General features: G+C 38.9%; 2 protein-coding genes and 1 pseudogene across 4 annotated transcripts in view; 2 read left to right on the top strand and 1 right to left on the bottom strand.

Annotated features, from left to right (window-relative positions):
* The window catches only part of CHD1L (chromodomain helicase DNA binding protein 1 like), a 124,856-nt gene that overhangs the window by 84,962 nt on the left and 14,343 nt on the right, over positions 1-25,551 (bottom strand). The window lies entirely within an intron of this gene.
* The window catches only part of FMO5 (flavin containing dimethylaniline monoxygenase 5), a 44,875-nt gene that overhangs the window by 15,958 nt on the left and 3,366 nt on the right, over positions 1-25,551 (top strand). For all 3 annotated transcript variants that reach the window (XM_034964088.3, XM_003809196.5, XM_063605971.1), the window contains 4 exons: positions 599-741; positions 4,082-4,281; positions 11,602-11,954; positions 23,031-23,103. In XM_034964088.3, coding sequence (XP_034819979.1) covers positions 599-741; positions 4,082-4,281; positions 11,602-11,954; positions 23,031-23,103 — 769 coding nt within the window. The remainder of the gene's footprint in view (positions 1-598; positions 742-4,081; positions 4,282-11,601; positions 11,955-23,030; positions 23,104-25,551) is intronic.
* LOC134730709 (T-complex protein 1 subunit theta-like) lies at positions 5,736-11,197 on the top strand (annotated as a pseudogene).

The raw sequence follows: 25,551 nt of genomic DNA on the forward strand, positions 1-25,551 counted from the left end.
TTGGAGATTAGAGCAAAATTTGCAGTCTATTTAGTTTTACAATGACTTTAGTCATTGTATCAAATGACTGGAGTATCAAAGGGAAGAATGTGGAGTTCTTGAGGAGCATTAGGTTGAATAAGGAATTTTTCAGCAGTAAACACAAATATTGAGTTTCTAAGGAAGGAATGAAAGCTTGAAGAATTTCAGTCTTTGGCCTGGATTTTCATTTAAAAAAAAAAAAGCACTCTGTATACTCTAAAGTATATAAGAATATATGTGCTGTAAATGAAATGGGAGTAGGTATTTAAGGGGATGAAAAGATAAAAGAGAATGGAGGTTTTCTGAGGCAGTTTATATTTATATCTCTAAATCCAAAATACAAACACATCCTGAGTTAAGCAAAGTACATATGGCAAGGAAATCACAAGGTACTACTCTGAGGCTATGGGAAAAGAAAATAGGCAAAAATACTGAGAAAGGCAAGAAAGTAGCTGAGTAAAGAGAACACTTGGAGAATATATGCTTAAACTTAAGTCTGCAAAAAAACCAAATGACTTGACAAATGATATCTATCATGTAAACCATTACCCAATAATTATTTTCCCTTCTCTTGCAGGAATTGAGAAGTTCAAAGGGCAGTACTTCCACAGTCGAGACTATAAGAACCCAGAGGGATTCACTGGAAAGAGAGTCATTATAATTGGCATTGGGAATTCTGGAGGGGATCTGGCTGTAGAGATTAGCCAAACAGCCAAGCAGGTTTGAATCACTCAATTATTATTTACTTTGCTTAACTCTAGCTTCAGTTTCTCCAAGGAAGCTGCAGGTGGACCCAACAGAGAATAGGGATACCTGCACATAGCCCTTCAGTGCCAGTGGCAAATATAGGGCTTCGTTTCATTACCTCAGTTGGCAACATGGTGATTGGTGCTAATAGAGGAGTTAAGGCTACCAGTTAGAGTTCCATTGTGCAACTAGCCTCACACCAAGGAACTGGATCAGCTAAAGTCTGGGCTCATTATCCTAATCAGGCATCTTCTCAGAGTGTGCCTCTGGCTTTGATAAAGACAAAGTAATTGCTGGGAGAGGTTGTTAGAAAGCAGTATTGAGAGTGAGGATCTTCAATTGGCCAGCAGAAGTGCTATGTTCTTACATAAAGGAAAGCACGCGTGATCATTGGAAACTTTTCACTCATAGGATGGTGCTTGAATTTTCCTTTACACTCCCCAAATGGAAAAAAGTAGCAATTTTATCTTCCCAAAGACAATGTGGGTATCCGTATAGCGTCCAAACTGTAGCACATGCAAGCAGCTTGCCCTGGCCTTTGCATACAGTTAGGTAACTCAGATAACATTCATTCTAAAGCAATTATATCTCCTTGGCTTTTTGTTTTGTTTGTTTTGGTTTTTGTATAGCAGACTTTGAACTGAGAAGCAAGTGTCTTCACTATAAATTCCTGGAAAAAGACATGCCAATATTGTATTTTGTTATTAATGTCTGTGTTGAATCAAACTCTATTGGCAATAGGTAAATGTCTTGGTTGTTCTTTAGTAACTTTAATTAAGCCATGCTTCTCTATAAAGATGTTTTAAATTGTTTTATTTTAATTAGAAGCTTAGTGCTACAATTCTGTTAAATGACTCTTACTCAGCAACTTTGTTTGAAAAACACTTCTCATTGCTATCCTCATCTATAACCACAAAAATTATTTCATATGATACTTCATAAATTAATTCAACAGACATTTATCAGGAAATAATCATATAAACAAGGATTAAAAATAATTAAAATAATTATATAAACAAGGGTTAAAACGTATGTGGGTGTTATGGTAGAGGAATGTGCAAAATGTGGAGTGGGGACCCATGGCGAGAGCCATCTTTAATATCATTGGCTTGTCAAATGGGCAGTTCTAAGGGAGCTTGGCCTTACCTGCTCTGGGGAATTGCAGGTTGCCACATAACAAAGCATTTCTGTGTGGGTACAGATAAGGTGGCTGTGTCTGTGAGAAAGCCTGGGAAAATGCAAAGGAAAACTATGTCTGCATAGCAGAGGCAATACTGTCACACCACTAATCCAAGCTGAAGAAACTCAATTGCTGAGTTCTAACTTTTTACTTTACTTGTAAATTGTATTCATGATGATTTGTTTATAAATCAAAAACTTTAAATGGACCTATATGTTTCAGTATATCATGGAAGTTTTTCGTATAATTCTTGTAGATGCTTTTGTAAAGAGAAAACATTCCTTTTTTGCAATATTAATTTCATATAAGATTACACTGATTAAACAATTTTCCTTATAAATCTGATTTGTAAATGTTATTTGCTTAAAACAAGGTATAGATGGAAAACTGAAATAAGAAATATGACAGCCATTAAGCACTTATCAAGTGTTTACTATATACCACACCTTTTACAAAAACACTGCTTAATTATCACAACAGCCTTGTGATATATGTATTATTATTATTACTATTTCATAAATAGGAAACCTTTTCATTAGGGCTCTGAGCGTTTTCATTACTCAGCAGAAGTTATATAGCCAGCACACAAAATTGTTCAGTTTCTAAGACCATATATGCTCTTTCAACTGTGACTGTGGAAGTACATAATTATCAGAGTGCTTACAGTCACTTTAGGTGAGATAAGATTTGTGAAGTAAACAATTATCCCTCTGTAGACAGGTCATCTTAGACAAAAAGACTATGAAGCAATGTGCTTATATAACTTACAATCTGGAAGCCATCTCCAGAGAGTTTCATAATGTAGGAAAAGTGATTCTTTTGCCAGGTAACTGCATATCAAATCTTTATCAGTTCTGAACATGAACTTTAGCCAGAGGAGGACACAGAAAGACTGACTAGCTTCCTGTTGTTCTACTAGCAATCTTATTTTTCTCCATTAAATAATCAATCAAACATTTCTTAAGCACAGGCTTTGGAGTTAGTCAGACCTGGGTTGGAAATTCACCTCTGCCACTTACTAGCTCTGTGATCTCAGGCAAGTTATTCATCCTTTCCATGCCCCTCATCTATAACATGGGTGTAATAATACTTTCCTCAAGAGGTTGTTGTAATATAGATGAAGGACCTAGCACAATGACTTAAAGGTCACAAATCCCAATAAATGGAAGTGATGATAATCTGCTGTGGATGTGTAGGCTTTATCTCCTATCCTTGAGAAAACACATTTGAAGAGACAGAAATTAGGAGTGTAGAAAGTTTAATATCAATAAAAATGATAAATAGCAGGGGTTTTTGTAATAATGCCAACAATGTCAATGGCAAGAGAATGAGGGTTTTAGATTAAATGGTCTCCAGCTGCTTTCAACTTTACCAGTACATGATTTTTAATGAGTTCTACAGGTGATAAGTGCTAGAGAAATTCAGAGGATGGAGAGAAAATTGTCAGCCTGAATAGTCAGCAGTTTCTTTATGGAGGAGGCAGTCTTGATCTGGGTCTTAAAAATGAACAGGCTTCGCAGAGTTAAGAGGAAAGAAGGCATTTCAGGCAGGCATAATAGCACTAAACAGAAATACAACGGTGTATTAGAGCAAAACATATTCTTGGACAGTAGATACACCAATTTAATTCTAAGTTTAGTGTTTGGGAAGGAAAATGGCAGGAAACAAACATAAAAACCCACAAAGATTGTGCAGGGGCTAAAAAGCCAGACTAATGAGTTTGAACTCTTTTTTTTTTTTTTTTTTTGAGACGGAGTCTCACTCTGTTGCCCAGGCTGGAGTGCAGTGGCGCGATCTTGGCTCACTGCAAGCTCCGCCTCCCAGGTTGACGCCATTCTCCTGCCTCAGCCTCCCGAGTAGCTGGGACTACAGGCACCTGCAACCACGCCTGGCTAATTTTTTGTATTTTTAGTAGAGACGGGGTTTTTCAGTAGAGACGGGGTTTCACTGTGTTAGCCAGGATGGTCTCGATCTCCTGACCTCGTGATCCGCCCGCCTTGGCCTCCCAAAGTGCTGGGATTACAGGCGTGAGCCACTGCGCCGGGCCTGAAATGATTCTTGAAGAAAATGGGGGTGCTTTTGAAGGTTTACGAATCTGAGTGACAAAAGCAAACAATTTCTTCCATGCCCCAGGTTTTCCTCAGCACCAGGAGAGGGGCTTGGATCCTGAATCGTGTAGGGGACTACGGATATCCTGCTGATGTGTTGTTCTCTTCTCGACTTACACATTTTATATGGAAGATCTGTGGCCAATCATTAGCAAACAAATATTTGGAAAAAAAGATAAACCAAAGGTTTGACCATGAAATGTTTGGCCTGAAGCCTAAACACAGGTATGTTCCCAGGATGGGAGTGCAGGGATAGTGGCCAAAGCACAAGAATAAGGACTCTTCACACTGGCTAATAGTAAAGCCACCTCTACCCATACATTAAGAAAACCCACAGTGGCTGGGCATGGTGGCTCATGCCTGTAATCCCAGCACTTTGGGAGGCGGAGGCGGGTGGATCACCTGAGCTCAGGAGTTTGAGACCATCCTGGCCAACACGGTGAAACCCCATCTCTACTAAAAATACAAAATTAGCCAGGTGTGGTGGCACCTGTCTGTAGTCCCAGCTATTCAGGAGGCTGAGGCAGGAGAATCACCTGAGCCCTGGAGGCAGAGGTTGCAGTGAGCTGAGATTGCACCACTGCATTCCAGCCTGGGCAACAGACCGAGACTCTGTCTCAAAAAGAAAAAAAAAAAAGAAAGAAAAGAAAAAGAAAAGAAAGCCTATAGACTCATAGAATCTGAAATCAGATTTCTAACTTGTACCCACAGATGTCCAAGATCTATTGGTCTGTGGGTTTTTAATCTAGAATTCTCTTTGGCAGTAACCCTTTTCTCATTCCCCCAGGTATCAGTTCTTTTTGCATGATACCCAACAACAAAATGATAGCTGAGGACAGTGCATCATTTACTCATTGAGTACCTGTTATGAGCCAGGCATCATACATGGGCATGAAATACAGAGAGAAGACATAATAGTAATAGAAATAACACTCACCTTTCTGAGGACTTTCTATAAGATAAGCACAGTGCTAAATGAGTTACATGCAGTATCTCACTTAATCCTGACAATAGCCCTATAAGTTGGTACTATTTTTGTTTCACAGTGAGGAGGTCTATGCAAACCTACCCCAAAGGCTGAGGAAGCTGAGAGGCTGAAGAAAGAAGCTGACAGATTCAGTTTCTTAGAAACATTTCATAGGGACTTATGAACAGAAGCCATGTCTGTCTCAGGCAGTGGTGAGACAAGATGGTAGATCCCCATACCATTACCTCCTGACCCAGGGATGATATACCACAGGGGAGGGGCACACATACTTCAGAGCGAATGGGTAGGAGTTTGCCCTAAGGGTGGGATTTACAGTAAGTACATACTATTAAACAACAGATGAACTGGAAATCTCAGAGGTATTCCCGGAACCAGGGTTGATCAGAAGTCAGTATGGTAGATTAACTTCTAAGATGGAGTTGCTTTGGCCTCCACAATTTTTGATCTACATTTTACAAATATAAAAACTGAGATGTAGAGAAACTAAGTAATTTTCCCGAGGGCAACAGAAATAATAAATGGCAGACTCAAAAAATAGATCTTACCTTAAATACTCTAATGAGAAGAAAGAGGACAGATTATAATGAAGAAATACATAGAGTGTTATGAAAGTACAAAGGATGGGGTCCTCAGAGAACCAGGGAGGGAAAACATTTCTAGAGGCTGATTTTAAATTTATTTTCCCTCCAACTTTTTATTTTTGAAAATGTTCAGATCTACAGAAAAGTTGCAAAATAATAAGTACAATGAGCACCCATATATCCTTCACCTGGATTCACCTGTTAAGTTTGCTATATTTGCTTCCTTTCCCCATCTCTGTAGATAGGTCCATACATATAGAGCATACATACACAAGTACATTTTTTTCTGAAACCATTTGAGTACTTTGCAGTCATTAAGACACTTTAAATACTTCAGTGTATATTGTATAAGAAAAAGGGCATTCTCCTACATAACCATCATATAATTATCACACGTGGGAAATTTAACATTGATAAAATACATTAATACATTGGCAATATCCCCAGTTGCCCCAATAGTATTTTTTATAGCTTTAAAAAAATCTTTTTAAATCTAGTATCCTGTCAGGTAATCAATCACACCATTACATTTAGTTGTCATGTCTCTTTAATCTCTCTTTATATATATATATATTTTTATTATACTTTAAGTTCTAGGGTACATGTGCACAACGTGCAGGTTTGTTATATATGTATATATGTGCCATGTTGGTGTGCTGCACCCATTAACTCGTCATTTACATCAGATATATCTCCTAATGCTATGCTTCCCCACTCTTCCCACCCCACAACAGGCACTGGTGTGTGATGTTCCCCTTCCTGTGTCCAAGTGTTCTCATTGTTCAGTTCCCACCTATGAGTGAGAACATGCAGTGTTTGGTTTTTTGTCCTTGCGATAGTTTGCTGAGAATGATGGTTTCTAGCTTCATCCATGTCTCTACAAAGGACATGAACTCATCATTTTTTATGGCTGCATAGTATTCCATGGTGTATATGTGCCACATTTTCTTAATCCAGTCTATCATTGTTGGACATTTGGGTTGGTTCCAAGTCCTTGCTATTGTGAATAGTGCCGCAATAAACATACGTGTGCATGTGTCTTTATAGCAGCATGATTTATAATCCTTCGGGTATATACCCAGTAATGGGATGGCTGGGTCAAATGGTATTTCTAGTTCTTTTTGAGGAATCGCCACACTGTCTTCCACAATGGTTGAACTAGTTTACAGTCCCACCAACAGTGTAAAAGTGTTCCTATTTCTCCACATCCTCTCCAGCACCTGTTGTTTCCTGACTTTTTAATGATCGCCATTCTAACTGGTGTGAGATGGTAACTCATTGTGGTTTTGATTTGCATTTCTCTGATGGCCAGTGATGATGAGCATTTTTTCATGTGTCTGTTGGCTGCATAAATGTCTTCTTTTGAGAAGTGTCTGTTCATATCCTTCACCCACTTTTTGATGGGGTTGTTTGTTTTTTTTTTGTAAATTTGTATGAGTTCTTTGTAGATTCTGGATATTAGCTCTTTGTCAGATGAGTAGATTGCAAAAATTTTCTCCCATTCTGTAGGTTGCCTGTTCACTCTGATGGTAGTTTCTTTTGCTGTGCAGAAGCTCTTTAGTTTAATTAGATCCCATTTGTCAATTTTGGCTTTTGTTGCCATTGCTTTTGGTGTTTTAGACATGAAGTCCTTGCCCATGCCTATGTCCTGAATGGTATTGCCTAGGTTTTCTTCTAGGGTTTTTATGGTTTTAGGTCTAACATTTAAGTCTTTAATCCATTTTGAATTAATTTTTGTATAAGGTGTAAGGAAGGGATCAAGTTTCAGCTTTCTACATATGGCTAGCCAGTTTTCCCAGCACCATTTGTTAAATAGGGAATCCTTTCCCCATTTCTTGTTTTTGTCAGGTTTGTCAAAGATCAAATAGTTGTAGATATGTGGTATTATTTCTGAGGACTCTGTTCTGTTCCATTGGTCTATATAAGAAATAATTCTCTCTTTGACATGGGCTTTCTTTTTAAGAACCCAAGGCATTGTTTTGTAGAGAGTCTCTAAATTTAGACTTGCATAAATTTTTTCCTTTATTATATTCAGGTTAAATGTTTTTGACACATATACTACATAGGACATGTTGATCTTAGTGGGTCACATCAAGAACCACATTATGTCAGTTTATCTCACAGTAATAATGCTAAATTTGACCACTTAGATAAGGTGGTATAGATACCACCAAGTTTCTCCACTATAAAGATATTTTTTCCCGTTGAAGTTAATCAGTGGGGTGACATTTGGAGACTGTGTTTCCTAAAAACCTTTCACCTAATTATTTTAGCATGCATGTTTTTGGTGGTTGCAAAATAAATTGAGGCTTTGTTGAATAATAGGAGATAGCCAAACAAATAGAGCAAGGGTATAGCATTCTAAAGACAAAATCTTGGAACAGCAAAAAATACATTATGCTCCAGGACTTGCATGTAGTCTGGTATGGCTGGACTATATAGCAAAGATGGAAGAGTGACTGTATCTCCAGGTTCATCAGGCATGAAAACCTTTGGTTCCTCCGCGGTCTTCTGAGCGGTCACGTGAACGGCTTCCTGCAGGCTGGCCATGGCGCTTCAAGTTCCCAAGGCTCCGGGCTTCGCCCAGATGCTCAAGGAGGGAGCGAAACACTTTTCAGAATTAGAAGAGGCTGTGTATAGAAACATAGAAGCTTGCAAGGAGCTTGCCCAAACCACTCGTACAGCATATGGACGAAATGGAATGAAAAAAATGGTTATCAACCACTTGGAGAAGTTGTTTGTGACAAATGATGCAGCGACTATTTTAAGAGAACTAGAAGTACAGCATCCTGCTGCAAAAATGACTGTAATGGCTTCTCATATGCAAGAGCAAGAAGTTGGAGATGGCACAAACTTTGTTCTGGTATTTGCTGGAGCTCTCCTGGAATTAGCTGAAGAACTTCTGAGGATTGGCCTGTCAGTTTCAGAGGTCATAGAAGGTTATGAAATAGCTTGCAGAAAAGTTCATGAGATTCTTCCTAATTTGGTACGTTGTTCTGCAAAAAACCTTCGAGATGTTGATGAAGTCTCATCTCTACTTCGTACCTCTGTAATGAGTAAACAATATGGTAATGAAGTATTTCTGGCCAAGCTTATTGTTCAGGCATGCGTATCTATTTTTCCTGATTCTGGCCATTTCAAAGTTGATAACATCAGAGTTTGTAAAATTCTGGGCTGTGGTATCACTTCCTCTTCAGTATTGCATGGCATGGTTTTTAAGAAGGAAACAGAAGGTGATGTACATCTGTCAAAGATGCAAACATAGCAGTGTACTCTTGTCCTTTTGATGGCATGATAACAGAAACTAAGGGAACAGTGTTGATAAAGACTGATGAAGAATTGATGAATTTAAGTAAGGGAGAAGAAAATCTCATGGATGCATAAGTCAAAGCTATTGCTGATACTGGTGCAAATGTTGTAGTAACAGGTGGCAAAGTGGCAGACATGGCTCTTCATTATGCAAACAAATATAATATGATGTTAGTGAAGCTAAACTCAAAATGGGATCTCCGAAGACTCTGTAAAACAGTTGGTGCTACAGCTCTTCCTAGATTGACACCTCCTGTCCTTGAAGAAATGGGACACTGAGACAGTGTTTACCTCTCAGAAGTTGGAGATACTCAGGTGGTGGTTTTTAAGCATGAAAAGGAAGATGGCATCATTTCTACCATAGTACTTCGGGGCTCTATAGACAATCTGATGGATGACATAGAAAGGGCAGTAGATGATGGTGTTAATACTTTCAAAGTTCTTACAAGGGATAAACGTCTTGTACCCGGAGGTGGAGCAACAGAAATTGAATTAGCCAAACAGATCACATCATATGGAGAGACATGTCCTGGACTTGAACAGTATGCTATTAAGAAGTTTGCTGAGGTGTTTGAAGCTATTCCCCGTGCACTGGCAGAAATACTCTGGAGAAAACTCTGGAGTTAAGGCCAATGAAGTAATCTCTAAACTTTATGCAGTACATCAAGAAGGAAATAAAAATGTTGGATTAGATACTGAGGCTGTAGTCCCTGCTGTAACGGACATGTTGGAAGCTGGTGTTCTAGATACTTACCTGGGAAAACACTGGTCTATCAAACTCGCTGCTAATGCTGCAGTCACTGTACTTAGAGTGGATCAGGTAATCATGGCAAAACCAGATGGTGGGCCCAAGCCTCCAAGTGGGAAGAAAGACTGGGATGATGACCAAAATGATTGAAATTGGCTTAATTTTTACTGTAGGTGAAGGCTGTATTTGTAGTAGTATTCTAAGAATCGCGTGATGTTTTCTTATTCTCCTTACATTAAGAGGTATTTTGTGTTTGTATTCTTGGCTGGATGTTATAATAAACATATTGTTACTGTCAAAAAAAAAAAAAAGAAAACCTTTGGTCTACTAAATAAAAAGTATGGAATGAAGACAGTCCAAAGCCATTCAAAGATTTAGGCAAGTGAGTAACATAATCATACCTACATTTTAGAAAGACCATTTTGAAAATGGTGTGGGAGTGGGATGAGACAGGAGGTCCTAAAGACAATTGTATCATCTGGTTGAGATAAAAAGGAGTAGATAAAACTATTTTGGGGATGTTAAGAGGAGAAAGGGAAAAGGCTTGGTGACCAGATATATAACTCATGGTTTTGTGGGTTGGGCAACTATATGGATGGATGGTGGTACTGCTGGTGAAAAGGAGTAGGTTTGGAGAAAAAGATGAAATCATGAGGTTGGAATGCAGAACACAATCGACCTAGTGTCAAAGCATAACTAAATGCAGCAAACCAGTAGTGGTAATTTAAACATATAAAATTCCTGAGGCCAGGACAGCTCTGTCTGAAGATGAGTTAATATAGTATTCAGGCATTAAGACTACTTTTTAGGCCAGGTGCCGTGGCTCACGCCTGTAATCCCAGCACTTTGGGAGGCTGAAGTGGGAGGATCACGAGGTCAGGAGTTCGAGACCAGCTTGGCCAACATGGTGAAACCCTGTCTCTACTAAAAATACAAAAATTAGCCAGACATGGTGGCAGGTGCCTGTAGTCCAAGCTACTCGGGAGGCTGAGACAGAAGAATCACTTGAACCTGGGAGGTGGAGGTTGCAGTGAGCCAAGATCGTGCCACTGCACTCCAGCTTCGGCAAAAGAGTGAGACTCTGTCTCAAAAAAAAAAAAAAAAAAAAAAAAGACTGCTTTTTAGAAAGATCCACGATACTAGAAACCAGCCTTCTTATTATTAAAAGTAATGGCAAAAAAATAAGCAATTACTTTTGCACCAACCCAATGTTTCCAGTATCCGTATCCTACGCTGTCCCTAGGAAACAATAACAAGCCCAAAGTATACCAAGATAATTCACTGAAAACAACTTTGAGATAAATTCTAAAATCCTAGGCTGTGTATCATTGGACAAGTCACATAAATTTTCTAGGCCTCAATTTCCTCATTTATAAAACCTGGATAATGACACCTATTCTGCTTCCTTCATAGAGTTCTGTGAGAGTCAAGTTAATGCATGTAAAAGCAACTTATAAACTGTAAATTGCTACATACATGTAATTTATTATACAGTTTGGAAAACAGTGGCCTAAACCTAGCTCTTGAGCCTTTGAAACTGGAAATGAGACTGAACAGAATGTTGACAGCTTAGTTCTGTCAGACTTCTTGATATGAGAATACAAACTATTGACCTGTGGCCTTATCATATCACACACAGAATATTATTGTTACTTGAGAAATCATATATGCACTCCTCAAACAACACTCGTCCTTCACTCCTCCAACACTCTCCCTTTCAGTGCATCCAGGGTCCAACTTCAGATCTGATCTTGATCTGTGCCAACCTAGTATAAATTAGACCTTTTCCAAACTTCATGCATAGACCAAGGGGAAGATTATTGGCATCCTGTTTACCTCCACCAAAGCAAAATTTTACTTATGTGGTACTGATTTCTCTTTCTCTCATTTCTCCACTTGATCTTTGTCACGACTCACAGAGCTCTGAGTCAGCATCCAACCGTAAATGATGACCTGCCAAATCGTATCATTTCTGGCTTGGTGAAAGTGAAAGGAAATGTGAAGGAATTCACGGAGACAGCTGCCATATTTGAGGATGGCTCCAGGGAGGATGACATTGATGCTGTTATCTTTGCCACAGGCTATAACTTTGACTTTCCGTTTCTGGAAGATTCCGTCAAAGTGGTCAAAAACAAGATATCCCTGTATAAAAAGGTCTTCCCTCCTAACCTGGAAAGGCCAACTCTTGCAATCATAGGCTTGATTCAGCCCTTAGGAGCCATTATGCCCATTTCAGAGCTCCAAGGACGCTGGGCCACTCAGGTATTTAAAGGTAAGTGACCATGCAAATAGACTACTTAATTACTTGGTGATATGTTTACCTCTGTTTAGGTACTTGTTTTTAAATAGCTAGAGATAGCATGTATGATTACAACAGTGCCTAGCACAAAGTTAGTACAGAAAAATATATTTTTGAGTGAATCTAAAGTAGCAATTTATAACCATGGACATACATCATACCTGGGAAATTTTTCCAAGCTATGCATGCTTTGACACCATCCTTGCTGATGCTTATTTAGTTAGTCTGGGGTGGGGCAGTCATAACATCTTTGAGAAAAATATTCCCCAGTAATTCCAATGTGTACTCCAAATTAGAATTTACTCATCTAGATTTTAGGCAACTGGCATATATTTGTGAAGTAAAATAGTTTTATCTTCTTTCATTATAGATAAAAATAAAATATAGAAATAGTATGACTTGATTTCGGCCGAAAATTAAGACCTGGTTGGAGACTAGTCAATATTGTAGGATATTCAATCCCCCAAATTCTCACTTTTCTCCTTTTATGTCCCCTCTTTCAGTTTTGGCTAGGAATATATGAAAAAAAAAAGGGGAATAGGTTTCATATGAGTCAGTAGAATGATATAGCTTCCAAAGAAATAATTAAATCTATCATCATTAAAAAACTATAATGTTCTAGAACATTACAACTGTTGTTCTCTAAACTGGCCAGACCACACCTAATGATACATTTTAAAAGTGAAGCTGGAGTGCGTTTAATAAGGAGAGAGAGAAAAATTTTTTAAGGGACTTGAAAACATGCCATCTGAAGTACAACTGAAAAAGCCGGAGAGAGATTTAGCCTGGAGAAGATAAACTTCAGGAGAGATATGAGAATTTCCTTCAAATATCTGAAGGGAAGGCACATGGAAGAAGGATTAGATTTACTCAGTATAGCTTCAAAGGGTCAAACCAGAATCAAGGAGTGAAATCTTGAGGGTTACACATCAGCTTACCATTAAGAAAAAAATCCAAAACCTTTTTCCTATCAGCCAATGCCATTTCATGATGGAACCAGCTGCCTCTGAAATTCTAAGCAGAAAAGGAAAAGGATGCCAAATGACTGAATGCTCACTGGGCCGGGGCAGGAGAGGGGGAAGGTATGGAGTAGATTCAAGCCTCAGGATAGAGAGAAACAAGATGATGTTTAAGGGTCCTTCTAAAGAAGAAATTCACTGATTCTATGGTTGTTATAACAAAATTTGCTATTGTTACTAGCATTTAATTAAAACTACTCAGAGTTCCTGTTGCAATTACACCTTTTTTGTTTTCACTAGTGAAAATCTTCACAGTTGCGGAGAAAAAAAAGAACCAATGGTATTACAGTTGATAGTTCAACAACCTTTCTAAATTTCCCCAAATTTCTATTACTTCCAGTCCTATCCAGCAGATTATGTACTACCTGAGAGAACTATACAAGTAGTCAAACGCAAATAGCCCATTAAGTTGGCCTAATTCTAGTCATATTAAAGTGATCTTTTAATTGGGTCAATTACATAAGCAGAGAACAGTTCATTAAAACAGGCCACAGCATCTTAGTATACTTTAAGCAACTGGGACTCTTTTCCGAGACCAAGTGAATTCTTGAGAGGAAATAGAGAAAATGAGTATTTGCAAGAGTCTGCATTATGGTTATGAGATTATGGGATCTTAGGGAAAATGTACAAAAAGCCCAGCTTCCTATGCTAGCAGAAGCCTAGTGCTAATTCCTCCAGCTTTTTTCTAACACCTGGAAGGAAGAAATCTTCAGAATTCTCTAACTTTACCAGACTTCCAACTGGAACTCTGGGTTTTTTATTCTGTCCATGGCCAATCTGTCTGCCTCCCACATTCTTGCCTTTCTCTTCCCTGAATTATCCCTTCACTATGCCAATTTTAAACCCTTTGGATTAGCTTGTTTTTCCCATTTTTTTCATGTCTGCCCAACAAAGCCTGCCTCCTTCCTTGTCTGTTCCCTACCAAGCCCCATTTTCCTTCTTCTTCTGTTCTCTGGAATTATTGTTCTCTTGTCAAGAAAATATTCTACTCTTTTCTAGAACACTGAATTTACTTCCTTGCCTTGACTGAAATGAAACATAGTTTCTGTTTTGATTGCCTCTTTTGCAGCCCTTGCAAGTGTTTTATTTTCACTCAGCAACTTTCTTTCCTTCAAAACTATATCAAGTTACACCAAATCTCTGGATCACAAGAAGTCATTATGTCATAGGCTGGCATTAAAGTTCCTCCACAAATTGGATACAACCTCCAATTTCAGGCCCATCTTTCTTTCTTTTTTTTTTTTTTCTTTTTTTTTTTTGAGATGCAGTCTCGCTCTGTCGCCCAGGCTGGAGTGCAGCGGCGCTATCTCGGCCCACTGCAAGTTCCACCTTCTGGGTTCAGGCCATTCTACTGCCTCAGCCTCCCCAGTAGCTGGGACTACAGGCGCCCGCCACCATGCCCGGCTAGTTTTTTTGTGTTTTTAATACAGACGGGGTTTCACCATGTTAGCCAGGATGGTCTCCATCTCTTGACCTTGTGATCCGCCTGCCTCAGCCTCCCAAAGTGCTGGGATTACAGGCATGAGTCACTGTACCCAGCCTCAGGCCCATCTTTCACTAGTCTTTACCATACTTCCTACAATACTCTAGATGCACTGGATGACGTACCCACTAAGCAGCAAACACAGCAGGTACCCTTGTACTCTGTGCTTTTGCTTCCACTGTCCTTTCTTCTTGATATGCCCTCCTTTTACTTTTTATTTCTATAGGAAAAGTCTATGCATATTTCTTCCCTCCCTTCGTAATATAGTGATAGCTCCTTAAGTAAAGGACTCATGTTTATTTGCCTTTGTATTGCAAGCCTAGACCACTGCCTAGCACATAAGAGGTATCTAATAAACATCTATTCTAAGAAATGCCAGTTTAGCCTTGAGGTAAATTAAATTCTAAATTCTGATGTAGAAACTTCTTATTTGAGGATCTCAGCTTATGGGCTACCTTAGCCAATTTCCAGTTATGTTAAAAGCCTGAACTGGACTGAAATTGCAGAATGGGAGCCAGATCTCTTTTCTCTCATAACATTAGCTATACACTGAAATATGCAGGAGCAAGTCAGGATTACACAGATACAACCTGCTTTAGGCTGACAGCAGACTGAAGGCCTACCACCACAGAACTCTAATTCAGACTCTCTTCCTTCCCACCTTGTCTTGGAACCCTTGGAAGATCTCTGAACTTCAGTTCCTCACTGTTCTTCAACATTCTTCAGATAACATATACTGACCTTTTAGTATGTACCAGGCCCTCTGCTAGGGGCTGGAGAAGCAAATATGACCATACAGAAAATCCCTATCTTTCTGGAATGCAGAGCCAAGCAAGGAAGACTGTGTTAGTCCATTCTCATGCTGCTATAAAGAACTGCCTGAGGCTGAGTAGTTTCTAAAGGAAAGAGGTTTAATTCACTCACAGTTCTGCATGGCTGGGGAGGCCTCAGGAAACTTACAATCATGGCAGAAGGAACTTCTTCACAGGGTGGCAGGAGAGAGAATGAGTGCTGAGTGAAAGGGAAAGCCCCGTATAAAACCATCAGATCTCGTGAGAACTCACTCAGTATCATAAGAACAGCATGAGCAGTATGAGAGTAACCACCCCATGATTAAATCACCTCCCACCAGGCCCCTCCCATGACACATGGGGATTGTGGGACCCAAAATTCAAGATAAGATTTGGGTGGGGACACAGCCAAACCGTATCAAAGACAGACAAGTAAACAGACGCTTAATGATTTGTTCATTCAGCAGATATTTATATCCTAAACAAGTGCTCCAGTAGCAATGCAGAAGAGCTGCCATGAGAGCAGTGGGCAATAAGTACCCAATTCTCCCTACAACTACATAGGAATTTACTAAAAGGACAAGGAAATATTGACCATAGAGGGGAAATAATCACTACTGTTTATGCAAAGTTAGATGAAAGTGACAGAACAAATAGAGTTCTGGGAACTGCAAGTAGTTCAGAATGCTGGTAGTGTTATAGGAATGAAGGAAAATGAAACTAGAAATATTCACAGGCAATATCAAGAGTTTGCATTTAAGGTACAAGGTGGAGAACCACTGAAGGATTTTAACTGGAAGAGGAGTCAAATCAGATCTCCAGTTTAGAAGATATGTTAGAGAGGAGTGAAATGGGAAATAGGTCAGTACAAGCCTGTGGTAAAAGTCTCAGTAAGACAGCATGAGAGCTTTAAACCAAGGTAATGACACTCTAAAGGAATTGGAGGAGCCAGACTTAAATGAAATTTCACAGGCAAATCTAAGAATTTGGTGACAGAAAGCATGTTGGAGAAGAGAGACAGAAAAGAATCTGTTCAGGTGTTGAGGCCATTCATTGGAATTGGGAAACTAAGACAGGGAGCAAAGACATGGAGGGAGATAAGAAATATGGTAAAGCTAATGTGTCTAAATAAGGAAACACTGCAAAAACAAAATTTATGAATTAAGACATAACTGTACCACAGAGTATACACGTAAAAAGATATATACATCTTTTTAAAATTTTTAAATTTTTTAAAATTTTTTCACCCCATGAGCTCTAGACTAAGATGTATATACCTCTTTATCTATCTATATATAGACAGATAGGGAAATAGATAGGGTTTTTTGTTGTTTTTTTCTTTCTTTTATGAATTGGGTGTCTCCCACAATCAAGAAATATACCTCCTCCTTCATGTTTCTAGCTAATAGAAGTAAAACTTGTGGTTGTGTAGAAGTAATTTGGAAATTGACTCTCAAAATGCTTATTTTGAGTATCCGAAGAGACCTATGATTAAGCTTAAATGAAGCATTTCAGTGTTTCCTAATTGATTTATGACGATAAATAATAATTCCCATGGCTAAAATGTAAAAACACATGGAAAACAACAGAAGGCTATTTGAGAGTGATGAACTTCTGAGTTCCATATTTTAAGAGGGATACACCAGGATAGTTATTAGAGTATGCTTAGTGAAGGGCAACCAAGATGGCAGAGAATGTGAAAACCATTATGTGGGAAACATGTACTGTTTAGCCTGATAATGAGAAGACTTAAAGGAGTTATGACAATCATTTCCAAATGTTTCAAGAGCTGTCATGTATTAACATTAAACTCTGTGGCTCCAGAAAGCAGAGCTTGGTCCAGTGGTGCAAATGCAAAGAGTCAGATCTTGGGGTCAATAAAAACAATAATGTTCCGGCAGCCAGAGCAGTCAAATAATTATATAATCACCTCAGATATAATTATTATAGATACCCATCACCAGTGATGTTTAAAGAGGAATGAGATAACCACTAGGTTAGAGTACTTGTAGAAAGAATGCTTGTATCAGGTAAAATATATTGCCATTCTGAAATTCCATATTCCACAATTTTATGGAGTGACACCTTAGGACTGGATGTGGCCAAAATCTTCTACATGGCATAGTCCCTAGTTATAGGGGCATACAACTAATTGTTTAAGCTTAGCATTGTTCATACTGACTTAAATACTATTAAGCCTTAGTCTAGCCCTGTCCTTGGTGTATAATTCCTACAACTGGAACTGTTTGTGCATCTTACTTAAATTTATCAGTTAATATTAGGTATTATGAGTTCCCCTTGGCCTTAACCCCTACTCTTATCAAAGAAACATGTTTAGAAAATGAGGCTTATCTTCCACAGGACTTTAGGCATAAAATGTGATTAAGATTTATTTTGGCTGGGCGTGGTGGCTCATGCCTGTAATCCCAGCACCTTGGGATGCAGAGACGGGTGGATCATCTGAGGTCAGGAGTTCGAGACCAGCCTGACCAATATGGTGAAACCTCGTCTCTACTAAAACTACAAAAAAAAATTAGCTGGGTTTGGTAGGATATCAGTGATGGAAGACGAAAGGAATGAAATGAAGTGAGAAGGGAAGTTTAGAGAAAAAAGAATAAAAAGAAACGAACAAAGCATCCAAGGAATATGGGACTATGTGAAAAGACCAAATCTACGTCGGATTGGTGAACCTGAAAGTGACGGGGAGAATGGAACCAAGTTGGAAAACACTCTGCAGGATATTATCCAGGAGAACTTCCCCAATCTAGCAAGGCAGGCCAACATTCAGATTCAGGAAATACAGAGAACGCCACAAAGATACTCCTCGAGAAGAGCAACTCCAAGACACATAATTGTCAGATTCACCAAAGTTGAAATGAAGGAAAAAATGTTAAGGGCAGCCAGAGAGAAAGGTCGGGTTACCCACAAAGGGAAGCCCATCAGACTAACAGCAGATCTCTCGGCAGTAACTCTACAAGCCAGAAGAGAGTGGGGGCCAATATTCAACATTCTTAAAGAAAAGAATTTTCAACCCAGAATTTCATATCCAGCCAAACTAAGCTTCATAAGTGAAGGAGAAATAAAATACTTTACAGACAAACAAATGCTGAGAGATTTTGTGACCACCAGGCCTGCCCTAAAAGAGCTCCTGAAGGAAGCACTAAACATGGAAAGGAACAACCGGTACCAGCCACTGCAAAAACATGCCAAAATGTAAAGACTGTCAAGGCTAGGAAGAAACTGCATCAACTAACAAGCAAAATAACCAGCTAACATCATAATCACGGAACCAAATTCACACATAACAATATTAACTTTAAATGTAAATGGGCTAAATGCTCCAATTAAAAGACACAGACTGGCAAATTGGATAAAGAGTCAAGACCCAACAGTGTGCTGTATTCAGGAAACCCATCTCATGTGCAGAGACACACATAGGCTCAAAATAAAGGGATGGAGGAAGATCTACCAAGCAAATGGAAAACAAAAAAAGGCAGGGGTTGCAATCCTAGTCTCTGATAAAACAGACTTTAAACCAGCAAAGATCTAAAGAGACAAAGAAGGCCATTAAATAATGGTAAAGGGATCAATTCAACAAGAAGACCTAATTATCCTAAATATATATGCACCCAATACAGGAGCACCCAGATTCATAAAGCAAGTCCTTAGTGACCTACAAAGAGACTTAGACTCCCACGCAATAATAATGGGAGACTTTAACACCCCACTGTCAACATTAGACAGATCAACGAGAGAGAAGGTTAACAAGGATACCCAGGAATTGAACTCAGCTCTGCACCAAGCAGACCTAATAGACATCTACAGAACTCTCCACCCCAAATCAACGGAATATACATTTTTTTCAGCACCACACCACACCTATTGCAAAATTGATCACATAGTTGGAAGTAAAGCACTCCTCAGCAAATGTAAAAGAACAGAAATTATAACAAACTGTCTCTCAGACCACAGTGCAATGAAACTAGAACTCAGGACTAAGAAACTCACTCAAAACCACTCAACTACATGGAAACTGAACAACCTGCTCCTGAATGACTACTGGGTACATAACGAAACGAAGGCAGAAATAAAGATGTTCTTTGAAACCAATGGGAACAAAGACACAGCATACCAGAATCTCTGGAACACATTTAAAGCAGTGTGTAGAGGGAAATTTATAGCACTAAATGCCCACAAGAGAAAGCAGGAAAGATCCAAAATTGACACCCTAACATCACAATTAAAAGAACTAGAAAAGCAAGAGCAAACACATTCAAAAGCAAGCAGAAGGCAAGAAATAACTAAAATCAGAGCAGAACTGAAGGAAATTGAGTCACAAAAAACCCTTCAAAAAATTAATGAATCCAAGAGCTGGTTTTTTTGAAAGGATCAACAAAATTGATAAACTGTTAGCAAGACTAATAAAGAAGAAAAGAGAAGAATCAAATAGATGCAATAAAAATGATAAAGGGGATATCACCACCGATCCCACAGAAATACAAACTACCATCAGAGAATACTATAAACACTTCTACACAAATAAACTAGAAAATCTAGAAGAAATGGATAAATTCCTCAACACATACACCCTCCCAAGACTAAACCAGGAAGAAGCTGAATCTCTGAATAGACCAATAACAGGATCTGAAATTGTGGCAATAATCAATAGCTTACCAACCAAAACGAGTCCAGGACCAGATGGATTCACAGCCGACTTCTACCAGAGGTACAAAGAGGAGCTGGTACCATTCCTTCTGAAACTATTCCAATCAATAGAAAAAGAGGGAATCCTCCCTAACTCATTTTATGAGGTCGGCATCATCCTGATACCAAAGCCTGGCAGAGACAAAACAAAAAAGAATTTTAGACCAATATCCTTGATGAACATTGATGCAAAAATCCTCAATAAAATACTGGCAAACTGAATCCAGCAGCTCATCAAAAAGCTTATCTGCCATGATCAAGTGGGCTTCACCCCTGGGATGCAAGGCTGGTTCAACATACACAAATCAATAAATGTAATCCAGCATATAAACAGAACCAATGACAAAAACCACATGATTATCTCAATAGATGAAAAAAAGGCCTTTGACAGAATTCAACAACCCTTCATGCTAAAAACTCTCAATAAATTAGGTATCGATGGGATGTATCTGAAAATAATAAGAGCTATCTATGACAAACCCACAGCCAATATCATACTGAATGGGCAAAAACTGGAAGCATTCCCTTTGAAAACTGGCACAAGATAGGGATGCCCTCTCTCACCACTCCTATTCAACAGAGTGTTGGATATTCTGGCCAGGGCAATTAGGCAGGAGAAGGAAATAAAGGGTATTCAATTAGGAAAAGAGGAAGTCAAATTGTCCCTGTTTGCAGACGACATGATTGTATATCTAGAAAACCCCATTGTCTCAGCCCAAAATCTCCTTAAGCTGATAAGCAACTTCAGCAAAGTCTCAGGATACAAAATCAATGTACAAAAATCACAAGCATTCTTATACACCAACAACAGACAAACAGAGGGCCAAATCATGAGTGAACTCCCATTCACAATTGCTTCAAAGAGAATAAAATACCTAGGAATCCAACTTACAAGGGATGTGAAGGACCTCTTCAAGGAGAAATACAAACCACTGCTCAATGAAATAAAAGAGGATACAAAGAAATGGAAGAATATTCCATGCTCATGGGTAGGAAGAATCAATATCGTGAAAATGGCCATACTGCCCAAGGTAATTTATAGATTCAATGCCATCCGCATCAAGTGACCAATGACTTTCTTCACAGAATTGGAAAAAACTACTTTAAAGTTCATATGGAACCAAAAAAGAGCCCGCATCGCCAAGTCAATCCTAAGCCAAAAGAACAAAGCTGGAGGCATCATGCTACCTGACTTCAAACTATACTACAAGGCTACAGTAACCAAAACAGCATGGTACTGGTACCAAAACGGAGATATAGATCAATGGAACAGGACAGAGCCCTCAGAAATAATGCTGCATGTCTACAACCATCTGATCTTTGACAAACCTGACAAAAACAAGCAATGGGGAAAGGATTCCCTATTTAATAAATGGTGCTGGGAAAACTGGCTAGCCATATGTAGAAAGCTGAAACTGGATCCCTTCCTTACACCTTATACAAAAATCAATTCAAGATGGACTAAAGACTTACATGTTAGGCCTAAAACCATAAAAACCCTAGAAGAAAACCTAGGCAATACCATTCAGGACATAGGCATGGGCAAGGACTTCATGTCTAAAACACCAAAAGCCATGGCAACAAAAGCCAAAATTGACAAATGGGATCTAATTAAACTAAAGAGCTTCTGCACAGCAAAAGAAACTACCATCAGAGTGAACAGGCAACCAACAAAATGGGAAAAAATTTTCACAACCTACTCATCTGACAAAGGGCTAATATCCAGAATCTACAATGAACTCAAACAAGTTTATAAGAAAAAAACAAACAACCCCATCAAAAAGTGGGCAAAGGATATGAACAGACACTTCTCAAAAGAAGACATTTATGCAGCCAAAAAATACATGAAAAAATTCTCATCATTGCTGGCCATCAGAGAAATGCAAATCAAAACCACAATGGGATACCATCTCACACCAGTTAGAATGGCGATCATTAAAAAGTCAGGAAACAACAGGTGCTGGAGAGGATGTGGAGAAATAGGAACACTTTTACACTGTTGGTGGGACTGTAAACTAGTTCAACCATTGTGGAAGTCAGTGTGGCGATTCCTCAGGAATCTAGATCTAGAAGTACCATTTGACCCAACCATCCCATTACTGGGTATATACCCAAAGGATTATAAATCATGCTGCTATAAAGACACATGCACATGTATGTTTATTGCGGCACTATTCACAATAGCAAAGTCTTGGAACCAAGCCAAATGTCCAACAACGATAGACTGGATTAAGAAAATGTGGCACATATACACCATGGAATATTATGCAGCCATAAAAAATGAAGAGTTCATGTCCTTTGTAGGGACATGGATTAAACTGGAAACCATCATTCTCAGCAAACTATCACAAGGAGAAAAAACCAAACACCGCATGTTCTCACTCATAGGTGGGAATTGAACAATCAGAACAGATGGACACAGGAAGGGGAACATCACACTCCGGGAACTGTTGTGGGGTGGGGGTAGTGGGGAGGGATAGCATTAGGAGATATACGTAATGCTAAATGATGAGTTAAGGGGTGCAGCACACCAGCATGGCACATGTATACGTATGTAACAAACCTGCACATTGTGCACATGTACCCTAAAACTTAAAGTATAATAATAAAAACAAAAAGAATTTATTTTTCCTTCATTCTCTTTCTGTTGATATAAGGCCCCTTTGTTATCAAGAATACAGGTACAGCTGTGTTTTCCCACTCCCCTGCCCTTTAACTTTGTAACTAATTTTCCATATACCTTTAAGGCCATTTTCTCATGTCCATATTTCATTTCCCAACTGAAAGACTACATTAGGGAGGAGGCAGGTATTGCTTGGAAGTCAGAGTAGGGGAAATCCCTTCCAAAGACAAAGAAGAATAAGTAGAGTAAGCTACAGATGTTAATATTATATTGTGGTGGTGGTAAGGTGATCAAGTGAATTGTAACCTCCTTGAGTACAGGAAACTTACCCTGTATTTCTTTGAATTCTCCATAGCATAGTAATTGTTTATAGGATTATTGTTCCTTCTGAGGTAATTTTACAGTTAAAATGTTAATTTTTGTTTTTAGGTCTAAAGACATTGCCCTCACAGAGTGAAATGATGGCAGAAATATCTAAAGCTCAAGAGGAAATTGACAGAAGGTAAGAAACTCTCTCAGGAAGATATATGGTTACATTTCTACTTATTTCTTAATAAAAGAAATATTGTACTGTATTTAACTGCCTCATGTTAGCTTAAGGATTTAGATTCTATTATGAAGAAAAAAGGAAAAATAATTTGTGACAATAGAATGGAGAAATAGCACTAGTAGTCTAAATATGGGTAAGAAAAGAGAGAAAAGTTTTAGGTGTCTAAAATCATATGTTTAATGCCTAAAAAAGTCACATAGGAAAATGCATATGGAAATAAAATCAGAAGGCAGAAGGTATATTATTTTTGTGAGGATTACTTGAAGTGCTAGTAGACTTGCCAGAGGAAGGAAGAGTGACAGTAAATGAATGAGAGGTAGCTATGGGTGAATTACAAATCTGTAGGTAGCTTTACAAGTCTGCAGTGGCCGCTTTGCTGGCAATGCTCATGTGACAGCACACTCAAGTCACAGTGGCTCATGGTATGAATAGTCACTGTGAGTTGGGAACATGGTAACAGCCAGCTGCTTAGTGTTTTGATGAACACAATCATTTAGCAGTCTGAATTTCAGAACTTAAGCTCAATCGCTGGGTGTTTTTTATTTGGACAAAGTGGAAATTGATGGTAAGTCTCTAAATTTCTGTGGAAAACTGAGAGACACAATCATTCCAGGCCTAAAGAGGTGGTTATCTTCAACTGATGATACTTGCATAACTTTCCTTTGTGTGGGAGGAGGAGAAAGTAAGTTTTTATTTAATTCCGTTACAACTTCCAGGTGCTCTCCTATTTTCCTCCTTCCTTTCACTGCCAAACCTCTGCACTAAATTTTCTAAATTCTCACCTTTTGCTGCCTCCCTAAGCCTTCTGCATTGTTAACTTCCATCCTTACTCCTTAAACTGCCTTTTTTTTTTTTTTTAGACGGAGTCTCACTCTGTCACTCAGGCTGGAGTCAGTGGCACGATCTTCGCTCACTGCAACCTCTGCCTCCTGGGTTCAAGCGATTCTCCTGCCTCAGCCTCCTGAGTAGCTAGGACTACAGGTGCACACCACCAAACCCAGCTAATTTTTGTATTTTTAGTAGAGATGGGATTTCTCCATGTTGGCCAGGCTGGTCTCAAACTCCTGACCTTGTGATCTGCCCGCCTTAGCCTCCCAAAGTGCTGGGATTACAGGCATGAGCCACCGTGCGTGGCCGGAAACTGCTCTCTTAAAGGTCACCTGTGACCAACTTCATTTTCCTTCTTCTCACTACTGAGTTTGGTGCTTTTAAACATTTCTTCCTTCTTGCAGTGCTTTCTTTTCTGGCTCTAAAGTATCTTATTTTAACTTTCCTCCTCTCTTTTCTTTGACTTATTTTTGTCTAACCACCTCCTGACCCTGAGTAGTCAGTAACCCAAGGATATAATGTAACCTTTTTTTTTTTAACTTCTGAAATAGTAAATATTTATTTATTTATTTATTTTATATTTAAGTTCTAGGGTACATGTGTACAACGTGCAGGTTTGTTACATATGTATACATGTAACCTTTATTAAAGGCCGACTATGTGTATACATTGTTTTATATGAGTTTATTTAATCTGCATAATCAAGGCAGGAGCTAGTGAACCTCTTTTGTGAAACCTTCATGAATACTATAGCTCTTTTTTTTTTTTTTTTTTTTTGATATGGGGTCTCACTCTGTTACCCAGGCTGGAGTGAAGTGGTGTGATCTTGGCTCACTGCAACCTCCACTTCCTGGAGTCAAGCAATTCTCCCGCCTCAGCCTCCTGAGTAGCTGGGACTACAGGCATACTAACAATGCCCAGCTAATTTTTGTGTTTTCTGTAGAGATGGGGTTTCGCCATGTTGCCCAGGCTGATCTCGAACTCCTGAGCTCAAAGTGATCCGCCTGCCTCGGCCTCCCAAAGTGCTAGGATTACAGGCATGAAACACCACGCCCAACCTCATGAATAGTATAGATCTTGACCTACTATTATAGGATAAATAAATGCATGTCTACAAACTCTTGAGCCAACATATTGTTCATAAGGGAAAGCTCTCAAATTCTTTACTGTTTTACCTTTTTCTCTCCTAAATGTAGTCCCATTTCAATAAATTCCTACTTGACCCTCTATCAGGTCCTCTGAAATTCCATCTCACCAGTTCTACCTCAAATTTATTTTCTATCATTTTTTTCCTGTCCCTGTTCTTGGATTCTTCAATCTCAATTGGCTTGACTTGGCTTTTCTCTTCCTCTCTGTCCTACAGTTCTTTCTTTTCATTACAGAAAGTAAAAAGTGAAAGTCACTCATTAGCTCACCAAATCCCACTCCACCACACAGATATCACTGTTAATCAACCACATTTTCCCCTTTAAAAAGCCCTTTTAAATCTTTAAATCTGCACTTGGTGTAATAATTTCATTTGTCTCCATTTGGAGGGCTACTTCCTCTTGTGGAATAAATCATTCTCCCTCA

The sequence above is a fragment of the Pan paniscus genome, chromosome 1 (genome assembly GCF_029289425.2).
Source record: "Pan paniscus chromosome 1, NHGRI_mPanPan1-v2.0_pri, whole genome shotgun sequence".
Taxonomy (NCBI): domain Eukaryota; kingdom Metazoa; phylum Chordata; class Mammalia; order Primates; family Hominidae; genus Pan; species Pan paniscus.